The sequence below is a fragment of the Leucopleurus acutus genome, assembly GCF_964270905.1.
Source record: "Leucopleurus acutus genome assembly, chromosome: 12".
NCBI classification, from domain to species: domain Eukaryota; kingdom Metazoa; phylum Chordata; class Mammalia; order Artiodactyla; family Delphinidae; genus Leucopleurus; species Leucopleurus acutus.
In genome coordinates, this window is record NC_139154.1 from 49,697,663 (window position 1) to 49,713,037 (window position 15,375).

General features: G+C 36.9%; 1 protein-coding gene across 3 annotated transcripts in view; it reads left to right on the forward strand.

Annotated features, from left to right (window-relative positions):
* Nucleotides 1–15,375, forward strand: part of PPP1CB (protein phosphatase 1 catalytic subunit beta) — a 38,463-nt gene that overhangs the window by 3,005 nt on the left and 20,083 nt on the right. Inside the window, exon 1 of one of the 3 annotated variants that reach the window (XM_082852341.1) lies at nucleotides 4,383–5,318. The exons of the other annotated variants lie outside the window; for them this stretch is intronic. Coding sequence (XP_082708467.1) covers nucleotides 5,252–5,318 — 67 coding nt within the window. The 5' untranslated portion in view covers nucleotides 4,383–5,251. Of the gene's footprint in view, nucleotides 1–4,382; nucleotides 5,319–15,375 lie in introns of those variants that run through there. 3 annotated transcript variants of the gene reach the window in all.

Sequence of the window (15,375 nt, forward strand, 5' to 3'; positions counted from 1 at the left end):
GTTTCTTTGTGTTTTTTAGGTGGCCAAATGATGTTCACTTCCAAAGTGCCTTTTACGTTTAAATTTTTTGTTATTATTTAATGCAAAACAGTATACTGATTTATTGTTTGGATAGTGCATGTTCCTTCAGTATATTTCTTTCTTTTTTTTTTTTTTTTTTTTTGGTATGCGGGCCTCTCACTGTTGTGGCCTCTCCCGTTGCGGAGCACAGGCTCCGGATGCACAGGCTCAGGGGCCATGGCTCACGGGCCCAGCCACTCCGCGGCATGTGGGATCTTCCCGGACCGGGGCACAAACCCGTGTCCCCTGCATCGGCAGGCGGACTCTCAACCACTGCGCCACCAGGGAAGTCCCAGTATATTTTCTTGAGTTAAGTTTTACTTAACCACAAAGCCAAAGATGCCTACCACTCTATCCCCTTTAGTGATCCTGCTACCACATTCTTGTTGAAATTGAAGCTAGTTCCTATGGGTATCCTGGAAAATCCAGTAAAAGCTTTTTACTTTGATCAGCAGTTCCAAAAGGAGTTAGGATGGCAGTGGGAGTATAGAGAAATCACCTGGGGAGCTTTATTCAAACTATAAATGTTGAATTTATTTTGGAGGACTTGAAAAAGGTTGAGTAGAATCTGCTTGTTTGGGAAGAGGGTTGTGTGGAAAACTGCTTCCCGATGGTTGAGATTGTGCCAGCTCTGTTCCCAACAGTTTTATTGAGATACAGTTCACATACCATACAGTTTCACCTATTCGAAGTGTATAATTGAGTGGTTTTTAGTTGTGCAACCATCAGTCACCACAATCAACGTTAGAAAGTTTTCACCACCACCACCCTCAAACACAGCCCTGTTTTCACTAGCCAACAAATCCCTTTTCCCTTCACCACTCCTCCCATTACTTGGCTACCCCTGATATACTTTCTGTCTATAGATTTTGCCTGTTCTGGACATTTCATCTGAATGAAATCATACATTATGTGGTCTCTTGTGATTGGCTTCTTTTAACGTTTTGAAAGTTTATCTATGTTGTAGCACGTGTCAGTACTTCATTCCTTTTATGGCCGAATAATATTTCATTGCATGAATATACCACATTTCATTTGTCCATTTATCACTTGATGGACATTTGAGTTGTTTCCCCTTTTTGGCTATTGTGCATAATACTGCTATGAATGTTCATGTATAAGTGTTTGTGTGGGCATATGTTTTCATTTCCCTTGGGTATATAGCTGGGAGTGAAATTGCTAGGTCAAATGGTAACTCTGTTTAACTTTTTGAGGAACTGTTAGACTGGTTAAAGCCTCTTTTCTGATTAAATTGTTTAATTATGACCCAGCAGTCTAAAGATTAGGCAGTTTGAAGGAAGTGCTAGTTGATATTGGGTGATATCCCTGACTTCTGCAGGGATAGTGTTGTTGTGTAGACCCAAGGCCAGGTCTGTTAAAAAAGAGCAGGTTGAGGAATAGGGGAGATGGTCTTAGGGATACTTTCTCTCTTCTCTTGCTTCTTTTTAGATGAGAAGCTAGAGAAGGCATAAAGATGCTACATTGTTCAGAGATTCAGGGATTAGGTTGGTTGCTTGGTTTTCTTGTCAGTTCCAGCAGGTGAGGGAAATTTTGGCAGTTTGAAGTAGTAGTCCAGAGTATTTTTATTTTATTCGAAAATACAGAGCTGGAGCTTTTCTGGTAAGTGTCTAAACCAAGATTAGGATTTATTGGGATTTAGAAATCTATTTACATTTGAGTCTAGAGACAGGATTATATTAAGATTTAGGATTAGTGAGGTAAAGATAGTAAATTTTATCAAGTAGGTTTTTGCATCTGAAGTCTTATTATCCACATTTATCTTTTAACAGAGTATCCATTCCAGTAGTATACGTTCTCAAACAACTCTTAACAGGTAAAATAACGTCAGTGTTAAGAATGTCAAGATATTTAGAAATAATTAAAATCTCAGTTTCAGAAACAACCTTGATCCTGGAAATCTTGGGCTATAGGGATGCAAAAAGAAATGGTTTGTAAATGTCAGTGGGCTTAGCAGTGGTGTGGTGGTGGAGGATAGGGATTCCCAGTTTAATCTTCTAGGATTTAATTTTGAGTGATTACAAATTTATACCCTCAGGCAGCGATCACTGCTCCTCTAGCAGCTGTAAGTAGCCATTTCAAGGCTTATTCTTTCTGGGAAAATAGAGGATCGGTGAAGATAGGAAGCAGAAAGAGATTAAGGTTACAACTCTTCTTTCTTTTTGTAAACCCTCCACCTTCCCCCAAGATTGAATATGATTACCTTTGAAGTCTTGGTTATTGGTAGGTGAAATGTAGTTTTTTTTTTTTTTACACCTCATTCTCTGAAATACACTGTACCTCAGAGATTTTCCATCTTTAAAGATAAAATGAAAATGCTTTAATAGAAATTGTCTTTATTCCACAATTAGAAGTAGGGGACTAAAAATGCAGAAACTCATTCTGAAGTTAAGTAAGTACAAATAACTAGTTGCCAGTCTTTTCCTAGTTTAATGGAGGAATTCAGTTCCTGGTCTAGGTGGGTACTTGTCATGCAGTAGAAAAAGTAGTAAAAGGACAGGGACAATTGTCCTTTAATCTGCCTACCCACTATTCACTTGTATAGCAAAGTGATTTATGAGGACATACATAACCTTCCTAATAGTCACTGACCTCAGGGCTCTCCCTTCCAAATTTACCCACATCTGTGCAAAGACAAATAGAGGTATTTATGTTACATGCGCAATCTGGTGGGAATGTTGCCTTTGGGTCTTGATATATGCTGGCACTGTGTAATTTGGAGGTTTTGACACAGTTTATTTCCCCATAAAGGAATTTAATCCTTAGAATGTTCATCAGACTATGCCTGAGTTCCCATCTAGTCAATTTCCAAACTATTGATCAAAACATTTTCTTGCTTTGAGTGCTTGTCTAACACCATTTTAACTTTTCCCTTAATCCTACCTACTATTTTCAAGATTTAGAGAAATCAAAAGTTACTTTTCATGGGCTTCCCTGGTGGCGCAGTGGTTGAGAGTCAGCCTGCCGATGCAGGGGGCGCGGGTTCGTGCCCCGGTCCGGGAGGATCCCACATGCTGCGGAGCGGCTGGGCCCGTGAGCCATGGCCGCTGGGCCTGCGCGTCCGGAGCCTGTGCCCTGCAACGGGAGAGGCCACAACAGTGAGAGGCCCGCGTAATGCAAAAAAAAAAAAAAAGAAGTTACTTTTCATATTTAAGGACATCTATTATATAGCTTTCTCTAATATTTAGCAGTTATTATGGCTCTTTTTTATTTTAAATAGTAAACTGAGAGGGAAACTTTATAGGTATTTGTAGGTTCATCTGTGTTGTTTGAATACGTATCAAATAATTGAGCCAAAGTAGTGAAAGAAAATGACCAGGCTTCTGGAGTGAAAGTGAGAGAAAGATCTAAGTTATATAATGACAGAAAGGAACATAGTTTATGAACATTAGACCTTAACTGCAATAGTTATGTGAATCCTGAATGATAACAGATATATACTCAATTAAGTGTTTATTCAAGGTAGTTCAGTAAGTATTGATATAGTGGGGGACCATGTTTATACTCGCTAAAGGTACAGGTTCTGCATGTATTATAATTTCAGCTCTTCCTCAGTTTCTTCTGCATTTTGAGGATGATAATCGACCTGCTTCATAATGTATCTGTAACAATTAAACTGGTAGAACGCTTAGACCATAATAAAAGCTCAGAAAATGTTAGCTACTGTTATTGTTTAGTATAAACCTGAGTGTAAGGTAATAGAGGGCTTCTTATGCTACTGAGCCCTGGACCCTCCTCAAAGGAATTTTTGAGAAGGCTATTTCTTGTGAGGATCTAACAGATGTGCCCTCCACATTGTTGCATACAACCACTCATACATAGTATGTATGTATGTATGTATAAAACATTTCTTTCCTCTTCCCATTATTCAGAATTTATAATCTGGTTTGACATATTAATGTTGGTGCTGAGGGGGAGAGATATTTTTAGGCAGAATTAAATGGTGAAAGGTGATTTAAGGAGATTCGGTGTATGCTTTCTTTTGGCTAGGGGCTAGAGAGCAATGGATTTCAAACTTTGAATCTTGGGACTACTCTGTACTCATAAAAATAATTGAGGGGCTTCCCTGGTGGCGCAATGGTTGAGAGTTCGCCTGCCGATTCAGGGGATGTGGGTTCGTGCCCTGGTCCGGGAAGATCCCACATGCCGCAGAGCGAATGGGCCCGTGGGCCATGGCCGCTGGGCCTGTGCGTCCGGAGTCTGTGCTCCGCCGGCGGGAGAGACCACAGCAGTGAGAGGCCCATATACCGCAAATAAATAAATAAATAAATAAATAACTGAGGACAAGAACTTTGATTTGTATGAGTTATTTATCAGTACTGTGTTAGAAATTAAAACTAAGAATTTAAAAATATTCTTTAATTCATGTAAAATAACGATAATAACCTATTCATTTTACATAATCAGAGTTTGTTTTCTACAACAAAAATAATAGTGATAAGCACATGTCTTTAATGTCTGGTTTTGTAGAAGACAGAATTCTCATATCTGCTTTGCTTCAGTTTGTGTTGATACATTGTTTTGGTTGAAGTATATGAAGAAAATCTGTACTTTTACAGATACGAAGTTGTAAAAGGAAGGAGTATTTCAATAGCCTTTTTAGATAATGGCGGATATTCTTTAATATTATACCAGAAATCGACAAGTGATAATTTCTTAAAGGTTAGTTGTAATGTAGAATCTGAAATATTGTTCTCTTACATTAAAATCCATTTATCTATCTTGCATTTTAAATGGATCTTACAAATGACTTTGTAACATGCATTGGTCGTTTTGAAAATACTGGTTAAGCTGATTTATGCAGATGTTCAAATGTTGACACATTTTATACAACATCAAAAAATTCACATTTGTTAATATTACAGCAAGGTATCAGAAGAGTCCTTAAGTATGAAGAAGCTGTCAAATTCATGGTGTTGGATACAAGGTTTCCAAAATTTTAATTTTCACTAGCAACAAATACTGTCAGTTGTTTTCTTTGAAGTGACAGGCTCACTTTGTTCATTTTCAAGAGTATCTGTTAAATATCTTAAGTGTGAATAACCATAGTTTGTCACTTGTGCTTTCCAGTAAAAGAGATGGTCTGTGAAAGTAGCTAGATCAGCTTGGAACTAAAACAGTCATACAAGTGCTCTTTTTGAAGACAACCATTGTACTTTGATATGCAACAGAAATGCTTCATGGATACTTTCATTTCATCATGCAGAATATTAAAAAGATGTATACTTGTTGGTGGCGATGTAAGAAAATTGATTGTTTTTACTGCTTAATCAAGGGCAAGGGCATTTTTAATTGAAACTGGACCTTTTTTGTTTCGCTGTGTGTGGCAATTTAGTGCCTCTGATTTGGTTTCTGCTGAGGTGTCGGTGTTTTAAGGTGTTTTAATCACCATTGCTTTTGCACCATGCAGATGTCAACACAGTGAAAAGGGGGATCACGCTCGTGAGAACCACAGGACTAGGGCGCTCCCTTCTTCTGTTCCTGAAATGTCTAGTCCTCCCCTGTATCTGTTAATTTTCTTCTTTACTCTTTTTTCATTATCTATTTGTTTACTAGTTTACCTGGAATGATTTTTTTAACTTACGGCAATACACAGACCCCTCTGAGAAATCATGAAAGCCCCGGACTTCTCAGAAAAGTATACATGTGTATGTGCATACACAGTATTACAGTTTGGGTTTTTATACAGAGCTCCTGAAGGCCATCTGTAGGCTCAAATCACATTAAGCAGGTAAACTTAAGATAAATTGAAATTATGGCAGTGGCTTAATTCTTTCATTTAAAACCAAAATTCCCCATTCTAGCCAACTGTAAAAATTTTACTTTTTTTTTCTTTTTTGTGGCTTAAAGTAGACTCATACTAAATATGGAGAAATTGCTGTTTCATCTTAGAAAAAAAATTTAGGAAATCTGGATTTATGTTAACTTTGCTGTTGATTAGTATGTAACCTTGAGTGAATCTTTTTGGTAGGGTAGAAGTTAAAATGTTAAAGGTTAATGAAGATTACTAAGATTTCATGTGGCAGATGTAATAGTGGAATTAGGTGTTTTTTTCTCCTTGGCATTCTTTCTGTTTTAGAGAAGGCAGTTATTAGTAAGAACTTGCTGGAGAAAATAGCAGATGGTTATTGAAAGATAAAATTTAGTGTACACACAACACAGACATATATAACACACACCATTTGTAATTTAAAAAACAAACCTGCATTGAAAAGGTTTTTACATGAATATGAAATTTGAAAAATAATGATGGAGTATAAATTTTTGTAATCATGAGAAGAAGGGACTTCTTGGGGGAAGAGAACATTTTGCTTAATTGAGGTTCAAAGTTAGTGTTCTGTATCAAAATCAACTGGAAGTGTTCATCTGTTAATGCTGATCTATAATGAGATTTTATGTATTTCATCTTGGAAGGTGTCTTAACACAGATAGGTAGGTACTACTGAAACTATTATCAATCCAAAAGCATGTGGTTTTAGTTAAGTGATTTTAGTCATCACTTGGAAGGTATTTATAGAATTTTATTAGTCCTCTCTTAATATTTGCCTTTTATCATGTGATAACATTGCACATCAGTCAATTCCAGTGAGAGGTTAGGTGGAAGCTCCTCACCTGCACAATTAAATGGCTTTTGATTTATTTTGCACTAACACTGAGGTCTAAAGAATGCTGTAAGAACTGTGGTTTGAGCTTAGAAAATAGTGTCCAGTGCAAATCTGTGAGGGAATGAAGATCTCACTTGTTTTAACATTTGACAGCCCTGGAACTGTGTAAAGCAACCTGACATTTGCTTGTGATTACAAGCAACATTAGTTGTCAGAGTGACTTAGCATAGTGTATGTTTCACACATAAGTATTTTTTCACATTTTAATTTTAGGTTGAATTATTAAGAAACATTATCAGGTTTGCAGCAAGATCTAATTTATAAAACCTACTCAGTGCTCGATAGTAGTGATTGAGGGTGATTCTCATTCAGAAAAATGTCAACATTGGCCCTCAGCTCAAAAAAGTCACAATAAAACTTTATCACTATTAAACCACTGAACTGCTGTGTGGTAGGGCAAGTCAGAATATTCAGCTTTTGTTTCTGACAAACATTTGTGTAACTGACAATGGTTAAGTTCATGAGAGCTAATGAAATACACCATTGATACCACTGGTTCAATATTTTTCCACTGAGTGCACCATAAGCTTTAAACACCTTCAGTTTTCACAAGCTTTATTAAATTGTCCAACTAAGTCTTTTCCTGCTCCATGAGTATTTTTACCTCCATCATGTTTTGGGTTTGTTTCTTTAGCTTCTTTGAAAGTATTCTTTTTATTTATTTATTTATTTATTTTTGGCTGCGTTGGGTCTTCGTTGCTGCGCACGGGCTTTCTCTAGTTGCAGAGAGCGGGGGCTACTCTTCACTGTGGTGCGCGGGCCTCAGTAGTTGTGGCTCGCGGGCTCTAGAACGCAGGCTCAGTAGCTGTGGCGCACGGGCTTAGTTGCTCCGCGGCCTGTGGGGGTCTTCCCAGACCAGGGCTCGAACCCGTGTCTCCTGCATTGGCAGGCGGATTCTTAACCACTGTGCCACCAAGGAAGTCCCTTCGGAAGTATTCTTGCCTGTGGTTGTCCCACACAGACTATTCATAGAGGCTAACTTTTCAGTCATTTCAAATTCAGCATTGGCTCCTCAAGTGAGCAAAAGCTGAGTATTGGCAATATCTGTGAACTCATCAAGAGCCAAGGAAACCACTCAAAATCATTTTTGTTTTTTTAACTGATTATCGACTTTGCTTTCAGTGTCCTCAACCCTTCAAGAACTGTCTTTACGGAAGGACTAATAAATATATAGTCTTAAACAAGTTTATAGTCTCAGGACATACTTCTTTGGCTTTTCCAAACAAATATGATTTAATTAACTCACCATTAGTAAATGGCTTTCCTCGCTTTCTAATACATGAACCAGTTGGAAGCTTACTTTCATTGCAGCCTCATTTTTATTTTTGTGAAGAAATTCTGCTGTGATGAGATTCCATTTACAATTTAAAAAAATTTTTTTGATTGTTACTTTCCTATGAGATGGGAATGTTGTGATGAAGTGCTTAGTTTCCTAATGTGAACATACATTTTATTCTTTTAGCACAGCTATAATGTCATAAATACAATACCTAGTCATCTAATTCAGTAACAAAATACTCCACTGGGCCTTAGACATTCATATTTCAATTTTCTTCCTTTGATGAGTATGCACTGGTAATAAAAGTAAAATAAAATGTTGCAGCACAGCAGTAAGTAGATGCTGAAGACACTGTTGAGTTATAACTGCATCTCTGCAATTTCTAGTACCCTGGGAAGCAGTGCAAAGCCATGAGGGTGCCCCATGTGGTCTCTATGGCAACTACTCAACTCTGCCATGGTATCGTGAAAGTACCCATAGGTAATACGTAAATGAATGAGAGTGGTTTTGTTCCAGTAAAGCTTTACTTATGGACGCTGACATTTGAATTTGATATAATTTTTATGTGTCACAGAGTATTTTTCTTCCCCCGCCTCCCCCTCCAACTATTTTTAAAAGTATGAAAGTTACTCTTAATGCACAGGTCACACAGAAACAGGGATTGGACCAAATTTGACCCTCAGGCCTTAGTGTTTTCCCCCTTTTCTGGTGTAAACATGATTGTGCAGAAAGATTATTTTATCAGGAACCAGGAGACCTTGATGCTTCCACCTAAGTTGAATGACTCATTTGCTGAGATAACATATGGGGTTAAGGCCAGTAGTGTCTAGTCCTTGGCAAGGTATTCCTCAGAATTCTTCATGTAAGCATCTGAATTTCTAGTGTGTGCCCAATGATCATATTTTGTGTACTTCTCTGTTTTCACTTGAGCAGCCACTCCACTGTTGAAGAGCAACCAACACAGGAAATTTTTGAGGGTTTTGATCTTTAAGAAAAGGAAAAGCACCAGTGTGTTCAACAGTCACTCCTGGAGGCATAGGGGAATAGACTCCAAATAAAAAGTGGCAGTCTTACTGGACTAAAGAGGAGAGGTGGAAGTCTGGGGCAACTAAAGCAGTTGAAACTTAAGTCTAAAAGAGGAGAGAATCACATAGACTCTAACCTCAAAATCTGCAGTCAGGTCCCCCTAAGCTCATTGATTTTTAAGATACACACATGCAAGGGAAGATTCTAAGTAAACCAGAAGAAAACAGTGTCTGGGAAGCTAAAGATATGAGCAGAGATTCCAGCATCCCCCACAGTACCAGCATGGCACAAGTTGAAGTTCAGTCTTTATGAAGTGAGAGAGGCCATATTATACCGAGTTTTTCATTGAGACCCCCATCATGGCCACTCTCCAAGATTGAGGGCAAAATGAAGCAGACCAGCCCTCAAGAAGATGTGGGTGAGGGGCTTCCCTGGTGGCACAGTGGTTAAGAATTCTTAACAGTGGTTAAGAATCTGCCTGCCAATGCAGGGGACACAGGTTCGAGCCCTGGTCCGGGAAGATCCCACGTGCTGTGGAGCAACTAAGGCTGTGTGCCACAACTACTGAAGCCCACGTGCCTAAAGCCCATGCTCTGCAACAAGAGAAGCCACCGCAATGAGAAGCCCGCGCACCACAACAAAGAGTAGCCACTGCTCACCGCAACTAGAGAAAGCCTGCGTGCAGCAATGAAGACCCAACACAGCCAAAAAAAAAAAAGAAAAGAAAAGAAAATGTGGGTGAGTCCTTGGTACTCTGCTGCTAAAGGAAACAGCCCTCCATGGAGGAAGATGTCATATAGAAATTGTACAGTTTTTCATCCATAATCAAATATTTCATTCAGTGAAATACTACAGGAATGCTAACAGGATTAATGGACCAAAATATCAAGAGGAGAAAAAGGTATAAATCCACAGAATTCACATATTAGAATTATCACACAGACTTGAAGATAACTGATTTAATATGCTCAAGGTAAAGAGGAAAAGAAAAATTTTATCAGACCTGGAAACTATACAACTAAAAAAATATATTAACTAAAATTAAGAATTTGGTAGTGCATTTAGTAGCAAATTAGAAACAGCAAAATAGAGTAGTAGTAAACTAGGGGAAAAAAAGAGTTGAGTAGAAATTATGCAGTGCTGAGAGAGAAAAAATAGAGGGGAAGTACAGAAAGAAAGCAACAGAAGACAATGGAAGGGTTTAACATGTGTAATGGGATTCCCAGAAGGACAAGAGATGTGGAATAGAGGATATGTTAACCAAGAATTTTCCAAAATTGAGAAAGATACCAAAACAAGATTAAAGAAGGTCTGTGACTTCCAAGTGGGAATAATGTAAATAAAGTCATATTGAGACCCATCATGGACTTAACTCCTAAAATCAAAGAAAAAAATTTTTTTAAAGCTCCCAAAGGAAAGAAGTCATTACCTTCAGGACAATAATAAGAGAGATGGTTGATATATCACCTGAAACTACAGAAGCCAGGAATCAATAGAATGACCTCTTAAAGTGCTAAAAGAAAAAAAAAGAATGCTAACCTACAATTCTAAAACTAGTGAGCATATGCTTCAAAAGTGAAGGCAAAATATAGACTAAAACTAAGAAAATTTATTGATAATAGATGGCACTAAAAAATGCTGAAGAAAGTTCATGTTGAAAGAAAATGATCACACATAAAAGCACAGAACTGCAGAAAGAAATGAAAGCTAGCAATAAGGATAAATGTGTATAAATATAAATTAGAACTGTTTAAAATAATTGTGACTTGTGGAGGTTAAAATATATGGAAGCAATATATGACAGCTGTAGAGCAAAAGTCTGGAGAGTGGTAAATCAGTCACAAGTGCATATGTTATCTCTAGAGTAAGCGCCAAAAGAAAAAGAATATATAACTAAAGAGCTAATAGAGGAGAAAATGGAATAATAAAAGATAAGCAGTTACTCCAAAGAAATGTAAGAAAAGAGAAAGGAATAAAAAACAGATGAGACAAAACAAACAACAGGATGGTGTACTTCAACTCAGTTTTCCCAGTGATTATGGTAAATGTGAGAGGAGCAAACACTCCAGACAAAGCTCAGAAGACATAACCATATATACTGTTTACAAGGGACATATTTTAAATTTAAGGGCACAGATGGGTAAGTAAAAGAATGAGGAAACTACATTATGCACATACTAACCGAAAGAAAACTGAGTCGGCTATATATTTATGCCAGAAAAAGACTGTAAGGTAAGAAGAATCGCTAGAGGGAAAGAAGAGCATTGCACAATTTAAAGGAATAAATTCAACAGGATGATATAAAAATCTTAAATTTTTTAGGTATGTAATAATAAAGGTCAAAAACACAAAAAGGAAAAGTTGATAGAACGAAAAGTTTGAAATAGACAAAACTACAACCATAGTAGATTAATGCACCTTTCTCAGTAACTAATAAACAAGAAAAAAAATCAGCAAGGATCTAGAAGATTTAAATAACACAGTAAAATTGACCTAATTGATACACATGGAATGCTTTACCCAGCAACTGTAGGATATTACATACTTTTCAAGTATGTATGGACACTTAATAAAATATATTGTACCATAGAGCAAATCTCTAAATTTGAAAGAAAGGAGAGATCTCAGATATGTTCTCTGAATTCATTGGTGATAAGCTAGAAATCAATAGCATATAACTGGAAAATCTTCAGGTATTTAGAAATTAAGTAATGTAAATACTTTCACATGTCTTATTGGCTAAAGAAGAAATAACAGTGAAAGTTATAAAATACATTGATCTAAATAATAGTGAAAATATGTGTTAAAACTTTTACAGTTACAGCTAAAAGCAGTGCTTAGAGGGATACATATAGCTTTAAATGTATATATTAGAAAAAAAAGGCTGAACATTAAACTATTTCAAGACAACAGAAGAATAAATTATAACCAAAAAAGGTAGAAGGAAAGATATAATAAAAATAAGAGCAGAAATCAAATAAAAAGATGTATGATTTTTTAAAAAGATTGGTAAATTGATAACCCCCTAGAAAGACTGATAATGTAAAAATTTTTTTTTAATTTACCAGTATCAAAGATATAGGAGTGCTTCCCTGGTGGCGCAGTGGTTGAGAGTCTGCCTGCTGATATACGGGACACGGGTTCGTGCCCCGATCCAGGAAGATCCCACATACTGCGGAGCGGCTGGACCCGTGAGCCATGGCTGCTGAGCCTGCGCGTCCGGAGCCTGTGCTCCGCAACGGGGGAGGCCACAACAGTGAGAGGCCCGCGTACCGCAAAAAAAAAAAAAAAAGGAAAAGATATAGGAGATACCACTATTAAAGGAGACTAAAAAGATTGAACAAATAATGCAATAATGTAATCCTGGATTGAATTCTGTACTGGGGAAGAATATGCTGTAAAAGACATGATGGAGACAGTTACTAAAATTGTAGTACATTCTTTATTTTTTTTTTTAACTTTTTTAACTTTTTTATATATTTATTTATTTTTGGCTGCGTTGGGTCTTCGTTGCAGTGCACATGCTTCTCATTGCCTGGCTTCATTGCGGTGGCTACTCTTGCTGCGGAGCACAGGCTCTAGGTGCATGGGCTTCAGTAGTTGCAGCACGTGGGCTCAGTAGTTGTGGCTATCAGGCTCTAGACCGCAGGCTCAGTAGTTGTGGTGCAAGGGCTTAGTTGCTCTGCAGCATGTGGGATCTTTCCAGACCAGGGCTTGAACTCGTGTCCCCTCCATTGGCAGGCAGATTTGCGCAACCAGGGAAGTCCCTTTAGTACCTTCTTCAGATTAAAGATTTGTATAAATATTAAATTCCCTGAATCTGATAACTTGTATTGTGGCTGTGTGAGAGATACTATCAGGGAATAATACTGATGTATTAAGGGGTAAAAGAGCATGATGTATGCAGTCTATTCTCAGATGGTTCAGAGAAAAGTTTTAAATATATGTATTTTAAGCATAATAAGATTCTAAATAACTTAATGCTAATAAATTTGATAATTTAGATGAAAAACTAACCTTGGCAAACTGACACAAGGAATAGAAAACCCGAATAGTCTTGTATCTGTTAAAGAAAATGAATTTGTACTTAGAATACTTTTCAAAAAGAAAATTCCAGACCCAGATGGTTTCACTGGTGGCCTAAACATTTAAAGAAGAAATTTCACCAATTGTATAAAGTCTCATACAGAAAATTAAAAAAAAGGTAACACTTCCCAACTTGATTTCTTAAACTAGCACAACCTTAATACCAAAATCTGATAAATAACAAGGAAAGGAAATTACTGGCCATTATCTCTCAGGAATATAGCCACAAAAATCCTGGGCAAAATATTAGCAAATTGAATCTTGCAATATACAAGAAAGATAGTGTCATAATTTGGTGGGACTTATTCTAGGAATCCAAGTTCAGCACAATCAGTATAAGTCATATTAACAGAATAAAGGGGATGAAATTATGATTATCTCAATAAATGAGATAGTGTATTTGACAAAGTTTAAAGACTCTTCATGATAAAAGGTCTTAGCAAACTAGTCGAGTATGTACAGAATTATAGCTATCATACTTAATGGTGAAATAATTGAATGTTTTTCCCTCCAAGTTCAGGAACCAGACAGGGAAGACCATTAGCACCACTTCTATTCAACATTGTCCTGGAGTCCTAGTCAATTCAGTGAGGAAGGAAAATAAAAGATGTAAAGATTGGAAAAGAGGTAGAACTGGCTTTTCACAGCTGACATGATTGTATATATTTGGAAACTTCAAAGGAATGTATAAACTGTTAGAATAGGAAGTAAAGTCGGTTTTCAAAAATCCGTTATTTCTATATGCTAATATTAAACAATTGGAAAATGAAATAAGAAAACACATTTACAGTATCAGCGCCCCTCACCTCCCATCAATTTAATGAAAAATTTGCAGGACTGCCACACTAAAAACTGTAAAACAGTGCTGAGACAAACATGACAACCTAAATAAAAGGAGAAATACTATGTTCGTGGATTGGAAGACTCGGTATTGTTAAGGTATCAATTCTCCCTAGACTTACATATTCATTCCCAGTTAAAACAAGTTAGGGTTGAAAGGGACAAGCCAGTTTTAAAACATATTTGAAAATGCAAAAGGACCTAGATTAGCCCAGGAAATCTTAACAAAATGAGAATGATTATATTACCTGATACCAAGACTTTATTAAAAACTATAGTAATTAAGATACCATAGTACTGGGACTTCCCTGGTGGTCAGTGGCTAAGACTCCGCACTCCCAAAGCAGGGGGCCTGGGTTCGATCCCTAGTCAGGAAACTAGATTCCACATGCCACAACTAAAAAAAAAAAAAAAAAAATAGCATAGTACTGATGTAAAAATAAACAGGTTAATGGACTATGTAGAGTGTTTCGAAACAGACCCATTCATGTATGGTCACCTAATTTTTCTACCAAGTTAGCCGTGCAATTCAGTGGAGAAAGGATGATCTTTACAATAAATGGTGCTCAATCAGTTGGATATCTTTATGGATAAAAGTGAACTCATACAACTTAACATGAAAAAAAAAACCCAATTAAAATATGAGCAGAGGACCTGAATAGACATTTTTCCAAAGACGATATACAGATGGCCAATGGGCACGTGAAAAGATGCTCAACGGGCGGCCTTGATTTATTCCTTTTTATCAGTTGACTGATAAACTGAGACCCAACGCAGCCAAATAAATAAATTAATTTTAAAAAATTTCATACCAAGATTAAGAATTGTTCCTATTGCAGAGCATTGAATCTAAGCTAGTATTCTAGATACTTAGTGGAAGATACAAAGTTAGATGTGTTTTTTTCATCTTAAAAAAATTCAAATGTTTCTGGGAAGTAGGTAATTGATGTTTGAGAACTAGTACTAATGTAGAAGTTATGCTAAGTTCTTATAATAAAGGCAGTTCTGCTGATAATTGTTTTGAATTTCAGAGATGATCTTATTAAATGTCATACTTGCTTAAAACACATTTCAACATTGGCTCTGTTTCCTCCTTGTTACTTATATATTACTATACTTATGGAATATATACACGAATGGGCTTTGGGGGGGGGACGACTTTTTTTTTTAAGCCTCTCTCAGCCTGACAAAGGAATCAGCAATTTTTAGCAAGAAATTCATGGACTTAATTGTAAATGGGAAATGATAGGAGTATATAGAAGTATAGTCTCTGTTTCCTTTTTAAAATGAGATAGAATGGGAGCTAGCAGTGTATCTAAAGAGAAAGAGCCAGTGGAGAAGGTAATGATGAGAGGAAATGATTGTTGAGTTCAGTAGGGCAAATAAGGAACTACCCATGGA